The sequence below is a fragment of the Lithobates pipiens genome, unplaced genomic scaffold, assembly GCF_037356315.1.
Source record: "Lithobates pipiens isolate NorthernLeopardFrog02 unplaced genomic scaffold, aLitPip1_a1.2 Scaffold_27, whole genome shotgun sequence".
Taxonomy (NCBI): domain Eukaryota; kingdom Metazoa; phylum Chordata; class Amphibia; order Anura; family Ranidae; genus Lithobates; species Lithobates pipiens.
In genome coordinates, this window is record NW_027507788.1 from 143,547,875 (window position 1) to 143,566,059 (window position 18,185).

The window sequence follows — 18,185 nt, forward strand, 5'->3', positions numbered from 1 at the left end:
GAAAAATAGATGATAATTCTAACTGAATACACCCCCTCCCCCCCCACCACCGGTTATATTTTCTATATTGTATATATGGCGTAATTAGTCTAAAAACCTAACAATCATTCCATAGAGGACAACTATTATAAAGCAATCTGGACAAAAGTCATCCTATCTATAGGAACCTTAAACATCAAAATACCTTTAAAATTCCAGCATGACTGAGCAGCAAATTGGAGGTCTTCAGATCCCGATGAAGAATCCAGTTATCATGCAGATGGCGGACTCCCCGTAACAGCTGGATCATCAGAGTTTTCACCTCACCTGTGGAGAGAATAAATGGATGAGAACTAGTACTCTTTAACAGTTCACAGCACTGCTAGCACACAAGCTAAATACACAAGTGGTACAAAGCTTTCTTTATCTGAACTAATCAGCAACAGATGTTTGTACAATGAACAGTACAAAAACTCTGAATGTAAGAATTTTTTTTCAGTTCTGAGAATTATGAGTGTCCAAAACCTATAATGGATGGTCTTGCAGTCACTTTAGTAATAACATATAGACCCCTCAGGTTTGGCTTGAAATAAAAAAGCCAAAGAAACTGGTTACTTAACAATGCTCAAGAATTACTGGCCAGTTTGTAGCAATTTTTTATATAATCTTCTATGAAAGAAACGCAAAACACAATTTTTGTAAAATATAAAAGTATAGCTTTTATATAAGTTGACTAAAGCACCTAAACCCAAGGTAAGTAAATTAACAAGTCCAAATTGCAACCTCAGAATAACCAAGGAGATCGTATGCAACTGGACAAAACAAATGCCAGGAGTCTGGCAGACAAGATGGGAAAACTAGATAGAGCTGCTGTTTTATGAGGATTTAGATTTTGTGGGAATTTTTGACACTTAGTTCAACAGCACTCATGATTGGCTGGCAACCATTCAAGGGTATTCCCATTATCGCAGGGATAGGGAGGGGAAAAAAAAAGGTGGGGTATGCCTGTAAGAATGACGTACAAATGAATGTGAGGGACAACATCACTAATGTAGGGAGGAGGTGGAATCATTATGGGTAGAGGTTCAAAGTAAGGGAACCAAGGGGAAAGTAATACTGAGAGTAAGGATGAGCCGAACACCCCCCGGTTCGGTTCGCACCAGAACCTGCGAACAGACCTAAACTTCGTGGGAACTTTAGAACCCTATTAAAGTATATGGGACTCGAACGTTCAAAATCTAAATTTTAAAGGCTAATATGCAAGTTACTGTCCTAAAAAGTGTTTGGGGACCCGGGTCCTGCCCCAGGGGACATGTATCAATGCAAAAAAAAGTTTTAAAAATGGCAGTTTTTTCAGGAGCAGTGATTTTAATGATGATTAAAGTGAAACAATAAAAGTGTAATATTCCTTTAAATTTCGTACCTGGGGGGTGTCTATAGTATGCCTGTGAAGGGGCACATGTATCCCGTGCTTAGAACTGTCCCTGCACAAAGTGTCATTTCTACAGAAAAAAAAAAGTCATTTTAAATCACTCGCGGCTATAATGAATTGTCGGCTCCCGTAATACAGAACACACTCATTGAAAGTCATTGATAAAAAAAAAAATTCCCTTCAGGTCTGGTATGGATATTAAGGGGAACCCCGCATCAAAAAATAAATAAAAAAATTGCCGTGGGGTTCCCCCTAAATATCCATACCAGACCCTTTATCCGAGCATGCAACCTGGCAGGCCGCAGGAAAAGAGGGGGGACAAGAGAGCACCCCCTCCTGAACTGTATCAGGCCACATTCCCTCAACATTGGGAGGATGCTTTGGGGGTCTGTGACCCCTCAAAGCAACATGTCCCCACGTTGATGGGGACAAGGGCCTCATCCCCACAACCCTGGCCGGTGGTTGTGGGGGGCTTATCAGAATCTGGCAGCCCCCTTTAACAAGGGGACCCCCAGATCCCACCCCCCCTGGTTGAAATGGTAAGGGGGTACAAAAGTACCCCTACCATTTCACAAAGAAAGTGTAAAAAATAGTTAAATAAGACAAACACACTTTTGAAAAATTCCTTTATTAAAAAAAAAAAAAAAAATATTCCAGCGGTGGTAATCCACTCTTGCTATCCAGCGACGGATGATCATCTCTCTGGGGTCCAGTGATGGCTGATCTGATCCAGCGCAGCACATCCATCCATCTTCTGTCTCCATGGAGGAGACACTGTGGGATCCCGGTGGCCTGGCGTTTGTTATATGCGGAGGGCAGGGCCACCCGTCACCTGACCCCACCCTGATTGGGGAAGCCGGGCTTCCCCAATGACGTGTGGGTGACCCTGCTCCCCTCTGATGTAACAGAAACCTGTGTTACATCAGAGGGGGGCGGGGTCACCCATACGTCACTGGGGAAGCCCGACTTCCCTCACTAGCGTCAGAGGGGGGCGGGGTCAGGTGACGGGTGGCCCCTCCCTCTGCATATAACAAACGTCAGGCCACCGGGATCCCACAGTGTCTCCTCCATGGAGACAGAAGATGGATGGATGTGCTGCGCTGGATCAGATCAGCCATCACTGGACCCCGGAGAGATGATCATCCATCGCTGGATAGCAAAAGTGGATTACCACCGCTGGAATTTATTTATTTTTTTTAAATAAAAGAATTTTTCAAAAGTGTGTTTGTCTTATTTAACTATTTTTTACACTTTCTTTGTGAAATGGTAGGGGTACTTTTGTACCCCCTTACCAATTCAAACAGGGGGGCCGGGGTCTGGGGGCCCCCTTGTTAAAGGGGCATTCCAGATTCTGATAAGCCCCCCGGGGACACGGTGCTTTGAGGGGTCACAGACCCCCAAAGCATCTTCTCAATGTTGAAGGCATGTGGCCTGGTACAGTTCAGGAGGGGGAGGGGGCCGCTCTCTCGCCCCCCCTCTTTTCTTGTGGCCTGCCAGGTTGCATGCTTGGATAAAGGGTCTGGTATGGATTTTTAGGGGGACCCCCACTGCAATTTTTTTTTTTCATTTTGATGCGGGGGTTCCCCTTAATATCCATACCAGACCTGAAGGGCCTGGTAATTGAATTTGGGAGAACCCCACACTTTTTATTATCAATGACTTTCAATGAGTGTTCTCTGTATTACGGGAGCCGACAATTCATTAAAATTATTATTTTTTCTGCAGAAATGACATATTGTGCAGGGACAGTTCTAAGCACAGGAAACATGCGCCCCTTCACAGGCATATTATAGACACCCCCCAGGTACGAAATTTAAAGGAATATTACACTATTACATTTATTGTTTTACTGTAATCATCATTCAAATTACTGCTCCCGAAAAAACTGCCGTTTTTAAAACTTTTTTTTGCATTGATCCATGTCCCTTGGGGCAGGACCCAGGTCCCCAAACATTGTTTAACCGCTTAAGGACCGCCTCCTGCACATTTACGTCGGCAGAATGGCACGGCCAGACACATCAATGTACAGGTACGTTGCTCTTTAAGTGCCGTGGTCTGTGCTCGTGACCCGGTCCTGAGCTCCGTGACCGTGGCACCCGATCGCCGCTGATGTCCCGCGATCGGGTCACAGAGCTGAAGAACGAGGAGCGGTATGTGTAAACAAACCTCTTCCCATGCTTCCTAGTGTGGCTGTCACTGATCGTCTGTTCCCTGTTATAGGGAAAGACGATCAGCGAGATCACATGCCAAGCCATGCCCCCCCCCCAACAATAAAAAAAAACAAAAAAAAAAACAAACAAACACACACACACACTTAACCCCTCCCCCTAGTGGTTAACTCCTTCACTGCCAGTGTCATTTACACAGGAATCAGTGCATTTAAATAGCACTGATTGCTGTATAAATGACAATGGTCAAAAAAATGTGTCAAAAACGTCCGATGTGTTCGCCATAATGTAGTAGTCACAATAAAAATCGCTGATCGCCGCCATTACTAGTAAAAAACAAATTTTTATAAAAATGCTATAAAACTATCCCCTATTTTGTAAACGCTATAACTTTTGCGCAAACCAATCAATAATTGCTAATTGCGATTTTTTTTTTTACCAAAAATATGTAGAATACGTATCGGCCTAAACTGAGGAAAACTTTTTTTTTTATATATTTTTTGGGGACATATATTATAGCAGAAAGTAAAAAATATTGTATTTTTTTCAAAATTGTCGCTCTATTTTAGTTTATAGCGCAAAAAATAAAAACCGAAGAGGTGATCAAATACCACCAAAAGAAAGCTCTATTTGTGGGGGAAAAAAAGGATGCCAATTTTGTTTGGGAGACACGTCGCTTGACCGCATTGTCAGTTAAAGCTACGCAGTGTCAAATCGCAAAAAGGGGCCTGGTCCTTTGGCTGCAAATTGGTCCGGGGCTTAAGTGGTTAAAAAAAAAAAAAATTCCCTCGTTTATTTTACCTTTTATTTTTACGCTGTTCTTTTAAAAAAAAAATTGTGTCACTTTTATTCCTATTACAAGGAATGTAAACATCCCTTGTAATAGAAAAAAAAAAGCATGACAGGACCTCTTAAATATGAGATCTGGGGTCAAAAAGACCTCACATCTCATATTTACACTAAAATGCAATAAAAATTAAAATAAAAATTGTCATTTGAAAAAAAAAAAATGGCCATTTAAGAGCTATGGGCGGAAGTGAAGTTTTGACGCCGCTTCCGCTGTGCAATGGTATGGAGAGAGGTGGGGGCCATGGAGGTCTTAGTAAATGATAGGCTCAACAATGCCATGCAACGCCAAGCTACTGCAAGCAAAGCCAATAGAATATTGGCATGCATTAAAAAGGAGATTGACTCCAGGAGATAAAATTCTAATTCTCCCACTCTACAAGACTCTGGTCCAACCACACCTGGAGTATGTCATCTAGTTCTGGGCACCAGTCCTCAGGAGGGATGTGCTGGAACTGAAGAGTGTCTAGAGAAGGGCAACAAAGCAAATAAAAGGGACTGGAGGATATCAGCTCTGGGGAAAGACTGCAAGCACTGAACTTATTCTCTCTGGAGAAGAGACGCTTGAGAGGGGATATGATTTAAATTTACAAAAACCGTACTGGTAACCCCACAATAGGGATAAAACATTTCCATGCAAGGGAATTTAACTGTGACTGTTTTTCCACTAAAGGACTCATGCTTTTCATATATATGTTCACATTGTAATTGTTTAAATTATTTTTTGTCAATAACCATTGGAGTTTATATTAGGCAAAATACACGGGTCATACATGTGATATTTGCACACATGTTTTTTTATTTTAGCGCAACACTTTCTTTTTATACGTCATTTGAACTAAAATATACATTTTTAGTGTGTTCGCTGCTTGCCTGATTTTTGATAGCGCAGTGTCTTGTTTTGATTTGAAATTACTGTCCACAGGTGGAAATTAGCCGCCTGGTATCTGAGGAGCAGCTGCTAAAAGCAAAGGGTTCTCAAGCCGTTTGATAGAAACACTGCTGAAAATCAGGAAGGCTGAGACACGTAATATATATCAGAAAGTATGGAAATGTTTTAGCAGATGGTGCACAGAGAACAACTTCAAAACACAGAGCTCAGTAGCAGTCTTAGAATTTCTACAGAGTGGTGTAGACAAAGGACTAAGCCCGAGTACATTAAAGAGTCAAGTGTCAGCACTGTCGGTTTACCAGGAAAGAAGTTTAGCTTCAAATCCATGGATAATCAGACTCTTTAAATCTGTGAGCAGACAGAGGCCGATACAAGGTACGGCCTTTCCAAAGTGGGACCTGTCACTAGTGTTGCAAACTATGACAGCAGACCCCTTTGAACCACTAAAGGATTGCAGCCTGAAGATGCTGACGCTTAAAGCAATCTTGTTGGTAGCAATTACTACAGCCAAAAGGGTCTGCGAGATAGAAGCACTATCAATCAGAGCCCCCTTTTGCCAGATCTTCCCGGATCGTATAGTCTTTAAAATGGACCCGGTATTTCTGCCTAAAGTGGCCTCAAGATTTCATAGAGGACAAGAAATTGTGTTACCATCATTTTGTCCAAATCCTTCTCAGGAACAAGAAGTAAAATTCCATAATTTAGATGTCAGGAGATGCATCTTACATTATTTAGAAGCGACAGACAATTAGAAAGACGGAGTCTTTATTTTATATTCTGGAGCTAGGCTAGGGCACAAAGATTCAAGAAGCACAATAGCCAGATGGCTAAGAGAAGCCATAGAACAGGCTTACAAGTTAGGAGGTATGCAAATCCCAGAGGGAATCAAGGCACACTCCACGAGGGCAATGGCAGCGTCACAGGCAGAGAGAGCTGGAGCAACGCCGGAACAGATTTGTAAACCGGCAACATGGTCCAGTTTTACCACTTTTGTAAGACACTATAGAGTGGACTTATGGACAGCTAAAGATCAGACCTTTGGACGCAAGGTCTTGCAAGCTGTGGTCCCGCCCTAAGGGTAAGTGCTCGGTTATCCTCTCAAGTGGCTGTCCTGAAAGACAATTGGGGGAAAAACGAAGTTACTTACTGGTAACGTTCTTTTCCGGAGTCTTTCAGGACAGCCGGGTACTCAACCATATGTATATCAAGACATAAAGATTTCCTTACAGGAAATGTGATACAATTGATTATGTGCATCACATGTTCTTGTGTCTCCCCAGCAAACTGGAGGTGCTCTTTAAAGAACTGAGGAGCAGCAGGGGAGGAGGAAAATGTATAGAAGGCTGGTGCAGGCATTTCCTACAGAGGGGAGGAGCCAAGGTCTCACAGGTGGCTGTCCTGAAAGACTCCGGGAAAGAATGTTACCGGTAAGTAACTTCGTTTTTTCAACCTCACAACTATGTAACTATATTAGACCCCAAAGTCACCTATGCACTCAAGGAAATTCTGAGTCTCATAACCCGTTCGCGTCGGCCGCATGCAAATGTGTGGCCTCTTTGTGGGTAGGCCTTGGCGCCAAGCAGCTGCATATTTACGTGAATTGGTGGTATATAGCTGTGCCGACAGCGTGCCCTGTGCACACCTTTTACAATTACCAGTGACTAACGGAAAGCTCACGATTGCTGCATGCGTTCGGGAGCTTTACAATCATATGACTGCCGTGACAGCCAATCACAGTGGTCACATGAGCATAAACCAGTAGTGTCAGAGAAAGAGTTATAGGGACACTGGAATGAGAGCTTAACAACATGCGGACTGTCTGCCGTCGTTATACGCCGGTACTTTGACAGAGAATATGCAGATAGCTGCCATAACCCCAACATATTCTTAACCGCTTCGCGCCCGCAATATAGCCGAAATACGGCTGCAGAGCGGAAGCTAACTGCCGGGAGGCCGTTCCTGAACGGCCTCCTATTTACTTCCGCAATGCGTGCTCCCGCGAGTGCGCATCGGGGAAGTTCTGTGCTGGCAGTGTCCCTCGGACACAGCCAGTCACAGATTGCTGTAAACGGCCAATCACAGCGGGCGTTTACAGCACGATCGGCGTGTCCAATGTGAGATGATCTCATATGTAAACATATGAGATCATCTCTCAGCGCCGCTCTCCCTCCTCACAGACAGCGTGTGAGAAGGGAGAGATCAACGGCTGCAATAAATAAAGAAAAAAAGAAAAAAGTGCCATCCGCCCCAGTGCTATCTGTTCCCAGCGCTGTCTGTTAGTGCTATCTGTTGTCAGTGCCATTTGTCCCCAGTGTCATCTCATCAGTGCCACATAGTGCCATCCTGTCATCAGTGCCACGCGTCATCAGTGCCACGCGTCATCAGTGCCACGCGTCATCAGTGCCACGCATAAGTGCCATCTGTCATCAGTGCCACGCATAAGTGCCATCTGTCATCAGTGCCACGTATAAGTGCCATCTGTCATCAGTGCCACGTATAAGTGCCATCTGTCATCAGTGCCACGTATCAGTGCCACGTATCAGTGCCACGTATCAGTGCCACGTATCAGTGCCACGTATCAGTGCCATCTGTCATCAGTGCCATCTGTCATCAGTGCCATCTGTCATCAGTGCCATCTGTCATCAGTGCCATCTGTCATCAGTGCCATCTGTCATCAGTGCCATCTGTCATCAGTGCCATCTGTCATCAGTGCCATCTGTCATCAGTGCCACGTGTCATTGTTCTGGTGCTCCAGGGCCTTCAAAAGTGTAATAAGTAGTCAACAAGTTAGATGTGTAATTTATGCTCCTAGAACATGTGACGTGCTCCCTGCATGTTGGGCCTCTCTATGTGGCCAGGCTGTGAAAAAATCCCACACGTGTGGTATTGTAATACTCAGGAGGAGTAGCAGAATTTTTTGGGGGGTGTCATTTGTGGTATACACATGCCACGTGAGAGAAATAACCTATTACAATGACAATTTTGTGGAAAAAAAAAAATAAAAAAATCTTAATTTTGCAAAGAATTGTGGGAAACAATTACAACATCAAAAAGCTCACCATGCCTCTTACTAAATACCTTGGAATGTCTACTTTACAAAAAGGGGTCATTTGGGGGGTATTTGTACTTTCCTGACTTGTTCGAGTCGCAAGAAGCGAGATAGACCACCAGTACATCAGATGTGATCAATTTTGTGCGATTCGCACCACAGCTTGTAGACTCTCTAACTTTCTCAAAGACCAAATAATATCCACTAATTTTTGTTATTTTTACCATAGACATGTAGCAGTATAAAAATAGTGGCCAAAATTCATGACGAAAAATTAATAATTTGCATAATTTTGTCACAGAAACAAAGAAATATGCGTTTTTTTTTTCAAAATTTTTGGTCTTTTTTTCATTTATAGCGCAAAAAATAAAAGCCCCAGAGGTGATCAAATACCACCAAAAGAAAGCTCTATTTGTGGGGAAAAAAAGGCCAAAAAATTAATTTGGGTACAGTCTTGCATGAATGAGTAATTGTCATTCAAAGTGTGAGAGCACCGAAAGCTGAAAATTGGTCTGGGCAGGAGGGGTGTTTAAGTGCCCAGTAAGCAAGTGGTTAAACGGCGTACATCTGCCACCCCCATCAAATCATTCTCTGCAGCTATTACCTTTTGTACCACCACCCCCTCCCTTTAGAATGTAAGCTCTACGAGCAGGGCCCTTCTGTACCTTTTGTATTGTACTGTAATTGTGTTGTCCCCCTATACATTGAAAAGCGCTGCGTAAACTGTTGGCGCTATATAAATCGTGAAGAATAATAAGCTGCCCCACCACTGTACTAACCCCTGCTCATCTGCCCCACCACTGCACTACCCCCTGCACATCTGCCCCACCACTGTACTACTCGTAGCACATCTGTCCCACCACTGTAACCCCCTGCACATCTGCCCCACCACTGTACTACCTTGCACATCTGCCCCACCAATGTACCCCCTTTCTCATCTGTACCACCACTTTACTAACCCCTGCACATCTGCCCCACCACTTTACTAACCCCCTGCACATCTGCCCCACCCATATACCCCCTCCCCTTCTCCACTGTCAGCCCCTCACCTGCCCCACCAATATACCCCCTTTCTCATCTGTCCCACCACTGTAACTGCCTGCACATCTGCCCCATCACTTTACTACCCCCTGCACATCTGCCCCACCTCTGTACCACCCCTGCTCATCTGTCCCACCACTGTAACCCCCTGTACATCTGCCCCAACACTGTAGTGTCCTTCTCTTCTGTCCCACCACTGTACAACCCTGCTCATTTGCCCCACCAATGTTGCCCCCTCTCTCATCTTCCCCACCACTGTACCTCCTACACATTTGTCCCAACTCTGTTCCCACTGCTCTTCTGCCCCACCACTGTAACCCCCTGCTCATGTGTTTCACCAATGTATCTCCTTTCCCCTCCGCACATCTGCCCCACCTCTGTACCCCCCTGCTCATCTGTCCCACCAATGCACCTCCTTTCTCCTCTGCCCCACCTCTGTACCCCCCTGCTCACCTGTCCCACCACTGTACCCCCTTTCTCCTCTGACCCACCACTGTACCCCCTGCTCTTCTGTCCCATAGTTGAACCCCCTTCTCATCTGCCCCAAAACTGAATCCCCCCTGCTCATCTTTCCCACCACTGTAACCTCCCTCTAAACTGGCCTAACACTGAACACCCCGCTCATCTGTCCCATCACTGTAGCCACCTGCTTTTCTGTTCTACCGCTGAAACTCCTCCTCATCCCTCCCATCACTGTACCTCCTGCACACCTGCCCCACCACTGAAACCCCTTGCTCTTCTTTCCCATCAATGTACCCCTCATTCATCATCTGCCCCACCACTGTACCTACTTGCAAATCTGCTCCATTGCCGTATACCCATGCTCTTCTGTCTCACTACTGAATCACCTTCTCATCTGTCCTAACACTGAACCCATCTGCGCATCTGCCCCACCATTGTAACCCGCTTTCTTATCTGCCCTACCAATGTACCTCCTGCACATCTGTCTCATCTCTGTACCCCCCTGCTCATCTGTCCCACCAATACACCTCCTTTCACATCTGCCCCACTGCTCTACCTCCCTGCTTTTCTGTCCCACCACTGAACACCCTTCTCATCTGTCCCACCACTGTAACCCCCCTGCTCTTCTGCTCCACTACTGAACCCCCTTATCTCCTCTACCACAGTACCTCCCTGCACATCTGCCCCACCACTGTACCCTCCTGCTCTTCTATCCCACCTCTGAACCCTTCCTACTCATTTTCCCCACCGCTGTACCCTCCTGCTCATCTGCTGCACCGCTGTATCCTCTTCATATCTATGATATGCATGCTATGCAGAGTGGTGAAAGGAAGCAGAGATGAGTCACATCTACCTATCCTGGCACACTCATCCTGCTGATCCACCTCTTGCATCCAGCCCATGTGCTTGTATGTGAGGTCACCTACAAGCATCTGAAGTAGATGTACAATGAGCAGCTCAGATCAGGGGTATTTTCTGAAAGCAGTAGGCCTCTGTGCAGGATCATAAGATGGGCCCCCGTAGCTGAGAAAAAGTGCGGCGCTCAGTGCCGCAGCAAAAGTTGGGTGTGATTTACATTGTGCTGAATACTGGCTGTGGCTTAAGGGGACACAGAGTGCAGAGGGGTTCAGTAGTGACACAAAGGTTCAGGAATAATTTCAAGAAAGTTCCCAGCAGCTCAAAAGTAATTCCACAAACTGACCCCTGATTGTGGTTCTCAATCACAGTGAAATCTCTTCTTTCTTAGATTGGTAGTGGCAACCAAGCGAGTCATCTTCCTCCAGATGGACGTGGGCCTACAAGGACTGTGATTGGCTTTAGCAGTGGCCAATGACAGTCCTCCTACTTCTGGAAACAGGCACCGCCCCCCCCCCCTTATTTTGAAGAAAGTGAAGCTGTATGGGAGTGGTTTCATAATCAATCAGCTGCTACAACTGAATCCCTTTAGAAGTGATTTCCTAGCGGGAGTATCTCACCAAAAATGACTTTTGTGTTGCAGGGCATGCCTGAAATCGGACTTGTATCTTAGTGCAGACTTCTGGGAAAATCACTAAGCCAAATCACACAAGCAGGAAATTATGTTTCTGGGGGGCTTTCTGTACACAGAATGTGTACAGAACACCTCCAAGTAGCCATATTGCATTTTACCCAAAATTACAGAGCTGCAGATTGAAAAGGAAATGTCATTTTTAATAACATTCAATTACAATTTTTTTTTTTTTTGCTACTTTTTCCCCACGAAAGTGCAGTTACCCTTTAATTTATATCCAGAGGTACCTCACACCACCAAGAATAGTGGTCAAAGGAAAAGTGGCCATGGGTTATAGCAATTTGTTTTCATTAGCGTCATAAGTGTCTTTGGGTAAGCCTTGTAAGCCATCCCTGAGGTCTCCAAGATCATGGGCACAGTAAATATGAAACATAAAACATCACAACCTACTCTTACTGACACCATTCAGTTTACCTGGTAGAAAAGGCTGTTTCATTGTCTCCATGAGACTTTTCAAATCATGTTCCACGTAGTTCATTACAATATAGATTTTGTCCATGTTACTCCCAACAACAATTTCCTGCCAGTGGACAAAGAAATATAAATACACAAAAAACACACAAATGGCACAACATAAGTCATCAGACACAGACAGTGAGAATGTGTAGGAAAACCCTGCAAACAGAAAGCAAAGCCTGTATACAACGAGCATATATGGCCGCCCCATATACACATACAAGTACAGGAACGGGGGATTTTAAAAACATTAACACACAATGGAATACAGGTGCATCTCACAATATTAGAATATCATCAAAAAGTTAATTTCAGTAATACAATGAAAAAAGTAAAACTCATATTGATTCATTACACACAGTGATATATTTCAAGCATTTCTTTCTTTTAATTTTGAGGATTATGGCTTACATCTAGTGAAAACCCAAAATACTGCATCTCAGAAAATTAGTGGACAATCAAAAAAAAAAAAAAAAAAAGGATTTTTAATACAGAAATCATATGTCATCGCTGCTGTTGGTCTACTTTTTTTTATCAAGTCCAAAGTCAGCGCAGCCCTCTAGCAGGAAATTCTAGAGCACTTCATGCTTTCCTCTGCTGAGCAGCTTTATGGAGATGCTGATTATTTTTTCCAGCAGGACTTGGCACCTGCCCACACTGTCAAAACGTCCAATACCTGGTTTAATGATCATGGTATCACTGTGCTCGATTAGCCATCCAACTCGCCTGACCTAAACTCTGTAGAGAATCTTTGGGGTATTGTCAAGAGGAAGATGAGACACACCAGACCAAACAATGCAGACGAACTGAAGGCCGCTATCAAAGCAACCCGGGCTTTCATAACACCTCAGCAGTGCCACAGGCTGATCTCCTCCATGACACGCCACATTGATGCAGTAATGCATGCAAAAGGAGCCCTGACCAAGTACCACATACATACTATACTGTACATGGACCTAGTTTTCAGTAAGACATTTCTGTATTAAAAATCCTTTTTTTTATTGGTCTTATGTAATATTCAGATTTTCTGAGATACTGAACTTTGGGTTTTCACTAGGTATAAGCCATAATCATTAAAATGAAAAGAAAGAAATTGTTGGAATATATCACTCTGTGTGCAACACATCTATATCAAATATATGAGTTTCACTTTTTGGATTGAATTGCTGAAATAAATAAACTTTTTGATGACATTCAAATTTTATGAATCATATCATCATTTTCTTTATTAAGATCTAAAAAATAAAAAATGTAAACATTACCATTTTTTACTATGTAGCCAGCCATATATGGATTGAAATTCATCTGGTCCCTGCTGAACCGGTCAAATTTTGATACATGTATGGGCACCTTGGCTGTACACAAGTCTATCAATTGACTATTGTGTAAAACAGGGCTCGACAAAACCCGGGTGCCAGGTCGCATTTGCGACTAGAATTAGCGACCTAGCATCTGGGGCAGCACAGCTGGGGGTATCCTGTCTCCGTGGACCCCCCTGGCGTGATCGCGTTGGGCTGTTCCGCTGGAGGCCGGTAATTGAGGCCGTGGCTTTGAGGCCTTCTGCGGTCCTATGATTCCTTCTGGAATCTGGAGCCCTCTTGTGGTGGCCGTTGGTATGACAACCAGCAATGCTAATGGAGCTTTCCCTGCCTGTTTTTATTGCCTGGCTATTTCCTTCCCTTTATTTAGAACCCCTAAACATGATATATATTTTTTATTCTAACACCCTAGAGAATAAAATGGTGGTCGTTGCAATACTGTCTGTCACACCATATTTGCACAGCGGACTTACAAGCGCACTTTTTTGGGGAAAAATAATTTAATAAAAAAAATAAGACAACAGTAAAGTTAGACCAATTTTTGGCTCCTAACTTTTTTAGCTGGCTCCTAGATTCCAAGCAAATTAGTCAAGCCCTGGTGTAAAACCAGCCTATTGCATCCGCGGGAGGGATTCACCCATCAACACTGACTTCCACTGGTGGAAAGAAAGAAAATGAGATACGGCCTGCCTTCTGCACCTACAGACATACCTGCTGGATTGTTTTTACTGCACTTGCTGTTGTGTAATATTTACACTATATTATTTAAAACTGATACTTGAAGTTTTAAGTTCTGTACTATGTTGTCCTATTGCACCATAGGATACTATGCAATCCTCTTACTTTATTTGAAACCTTTGTTTCTGTGCTGTAACATAAAAAAAAAAAAAGAAAAAAAAAAAAAAAAAAAAAGGATGGCCTGCTTTATATAGACAGCAGCTTTAAAGTAGTTGTATACTCTTTTTTCTTTTACTTTAACCTACAGGAAAGCCTATAATAAGGCTTACCTGTAGGTAAAAAAAATCTCCTAAACCTGTATGGTTTAGGAGATATTCCCCTCGGTATGCGCCGCTGACTGCAGCGGCGCATGCGCACAAGGGGATTCTCGGCTGAAAATCCGGCAGTGGCCGACCGGCCGGAAAGAAAGAACTCTCCTGCGCGCGAGTGACGATATCGCGGCTCCGGCCACTGACAGCGCCGGAGCCGCGATACCCGGAAGAAACGCAGAGGGAGCATGTCAGCTCCCTCGGCGTGGATCGGGCCAGATGTCGGGGCCTCGTTCTAAGGTATTTCATAATGAGCTAGTATGCGGTGCATACTAGCTCATTATGCCTTTTGCTTTGCAGGTGGTAAAAAAAACAAAAAAAGAAAACATTAGCGGGTTTACTACCGCTTTAAGTGCCTTTCATTGTCGTCTCTATTTAACAGTAGTTTACAGAGATCGATCATATACACTAAACTGGATAAATCAGAACAGATGGCTCTCTATATACACGGGTTCTTCAAAAAGTTTCTTCGCTTTTTTTAATGCTAAAATATATAAAAGGTGCAGAAACTTTTTGAAGACCCATTGTATATCACACTCAATACACACACGGTTTTCCTTCATGCAAATTATTTTCTCATGATTGGATAATTAAAGTGAATCATTTATTATTTGAACACTCTCAAATCCCTTAAATAAATCAGCTTCTATGTGCGTCCGATTGATCACCAGAATACATCGACAGATAGATCACTGCAGCAGTTCTGAACTTTGTGATAAGTGGCTAGATAGAGACAAGCAGGAAAATAGTTGGAGCAATGCAAAAGTTTACATGTGGAAAGTAAAGCCAAACTTAACACATCACCCTCTAATCATAATTCCAATTAATTCTGCAGTGATAGATATGCTTACCCTGACCCGAACAATGTTCTCATGCTGGGCTTTCAAAATCGTGTTGATTTCACGGAGTGAGGTTATAGGAAACCCTTCCTTCTCTTTTTCCATTTTCAGTCTCTTGAGAGCCACAATTTCATCTACAAATAGAGGAAGAACGTGTATCACTACTGTAATTCACCACATTGGACCACAGGTGGGAGGACGACTAACTGAGAATCAAAGATGTTAAGAAATCTACCTCTCCTCAAATGCCAAAACCTGCCACAACTGATGGATCCAAGTGGTACACGCACACACGGTTAAAAAACCCCAGTTATTTAAAGTAAAAAACAGGAACTGGTACTCAGGCTTTTAGATATTTAGAGTACAGTAATAAGTCCATTTAGCATTACCATATGAACCTACACAATGGTCACACACTCACAAAATACACTCTGAGCTAAAGAGTATTTTGAAAACAAAAGTATGTGAGCACTGCAGTCTCTACAGTTTTTAAAAATATATATATTTTTATATATAATTGAATTATATTCAAGTTTTTAATAACTATCATGAATTTAAATGTATATGAATTCATTGTCGGCCATTATCGCCACCTTTAGCACAAGAAAAGTTCACGCAATAAGGCATCCTTTTAAATTCTAAGAATGTCTTCACACTGGTCCACTGCGCTTCTTAGTGGTGTTAAAAATCTTGCTTGCTGCATTTTTTGTCAGTTAAAAAAAAAAATGCACCAAAAACACATCCCGTTGAAATGCATTGAAAATGCAATAAGAACGCATCAATAACGCACCTGTGACCTAAGAAAAACATACCATAAGCACAGTAAAATCACAACAAAATCGCATGCGTTTTTGGTGCCATTATCGACACTGTTTTCTTTATCGGTAAAATGGCGGGGGGAAAAGAAAAACAAACACAATTTTCGGGCGATATGTTTTGGTGGGCAAAATTTTCGGTGCATCCCTACCTGTGACAGCAGTGATGGGCCATCTCACCACACCCGCTGTCACAATTTATAAACAGCAGCGCGCGCGAGGCTTTGTCCACGCAGCCGCATCATTTATTCACAGTTCTGTGACTGAATGAACTACAACAAACGTCCCCTACTCACATGCAAAAAAATGTATTTATTTATTTATAGATTAGCCTTTAAGTAAAAAATAATAAATGCACACACTTTTGTGGAAATAAAATGTGCATTCATGATATTTTTCCTACAGGAGCCTGCAGAGCACTGCATCCATGATTGGAGGAGAAAGAGTTAACATGACTAAAACTTTAAAATGGCTGACAGAGGAATATCTTTATTTTAGGGTCTCGTTTGTCACGATGACCACAGGATAGATAAGTTCTGGTAAGAACTGGTTATGAAATGATGTCTTCAGACAACATCAGAACGTCAGCATTAGTTTAAATTATGTTTTTAGATAATATTAACAATCAGATAAAATACTCGTTTAGGCTATGTCTAAGAGGCTATATGTTTGTATAGGAATTATGTGTCATGTGATGAACACTGTCCTCCCTTCTCTTTAACCACTTAAAGACCGAGCCTCTTTTTGAGATGTGTTGTTTACAAGTTAAAAAGATTTTTTTTTTTGCTAGAAAACTACTTAGAATATAAAATGTATGATGTTTGAGGGTTCTAACACCCTGGGGAATAAAATAGCATTTGTTGCAATACTTTGTCACACCGTATTTGCTCAGTGGTCTTACAAGTGCATTTTTTTTTTGTTGGAAAAAATGTGTGCTTCAATGGCTGCTGCCTTCTGTCCATACTGTCTTGTGTGACCTCCAAGAAGAAGCAGGAAATTACGCTCTTAGACTTCTGGCAGAATTCAGCTGTCCCAACTTATCAGTCTCTGTGTGAATATGTCAGTATCATCTCTCCAGTGGGTGTGTGTGTGTCTGTGAGTGTCCATCTTCAATCTGGAAATGTTGGCTTATATGTTACATGTGAACGTCATAACCTCACAAACTTAGAACCTTGTATGGCACACATTCATTTCTGCTAACTTCAGCAATATGCAATACAAAAGTAGATACTAACTCAGAGAGAGTCATATGGAGCTTGATTGACAAGCCCACATGTAACACTCCATACTTGACGTAAAGTGCTGATCATGTAATCAAACATTTACCTAATATGAACACATATTAGCAACTTTACATTAAGTAACTATATACTAATATTTATTAAAGAGGAGGGCTGGTTTAAAAAAAAAAAAAAAATTAAAAGTCAGCAGCTGCAAACACTGTAGCTGCTGACTTTTAATAAGCAAACTTACCTGTCCAGGGCGCCCGCGACGTCAGCCGCCCGAGGCAGACCCGTCCCTCGGCTCTTGGTGCCGCCATTTTGGCCAAGGGAAACAGGCAGTGGAGCCTTGCGACTTCACTGCCCGTTTCCTACTGCGCATGCGCGAGTCACGCAGAGGAGGAAGAGGCAGATTAGGACGATGTGCCTAGCAACAGGCATTTCTGGTAAGTTAAAAAAAAAAAAAAAAATTTTTTTTTTCTGATTTTTTCTAATTTTTAATGTATTTTTTTTTTTTCAGGGTGGCCCTCCACTTTAATATGACTGAGACTACTCTAAACTTATTTTAACAGGATATAATCCACAATGTATCATTGCTTTAGCTACATAGACACATGTCTATTTTTGTCTTCTCATGACATTCTGTGCGAAAATACCAGTGCTTGGCCCGATTTTATTTATTCTATATCTTACTCCCTTGGGCCATATTATAAATCGTTATAATATTTCTTTCCATTGTTATGCTGAAGATACACAGCTTTATGTAAAAGCTGCAGCTGAAACTCCTTCAGTGCAGTCACCCCTATCAGTCCTTACCATCTGTCTGGAGGAGATAAAGGAGTGGATGGAACAACATTTCTTGCAACTAAATAGCTCCAAAACTGAGTTTATTATGATTGGAACATCTCACCAGATTAAATCATCGCTGATAACAAGTATTGCCTTTTCAGGCTCTAAAATTCCAGTTTCGTCTGTTGTCACTAATCTTGGTGTAAAAATGGATTCCCAACTCACTTTTGAAGCTCATATAAAATCAAGTATGCAAGACTTCTTTCTACCACCTTCGTAATAT

The 18,185-nt window shown here is 42.7% G+C and overlaps 1 protein-coding gene across 1 annotated transcript in view; it reads right to left on the bottom strand.

The window, feature by feature from the left end:
- Positions 1–18,185, bottom strand: part of LOC143934196 (cyclin-dependent kinase 11B-like) — a gene marked incomplete in the record, with an annotated part of 108,610 nt that overhangs the window by 10,989 nt on the left and 79,436 nt on the right. Inside the window, 3 exon segments of the mRNA XM_077457597.1 lie at positions 185–306; positions 11,833–11,938; positions 15,091–15,212. Of these exon segments, the coding sequence (XP_077313723.1) occupies positions 185–306; positions 11,833–11,938; positions 15,091–15,212 (350 nt within the window).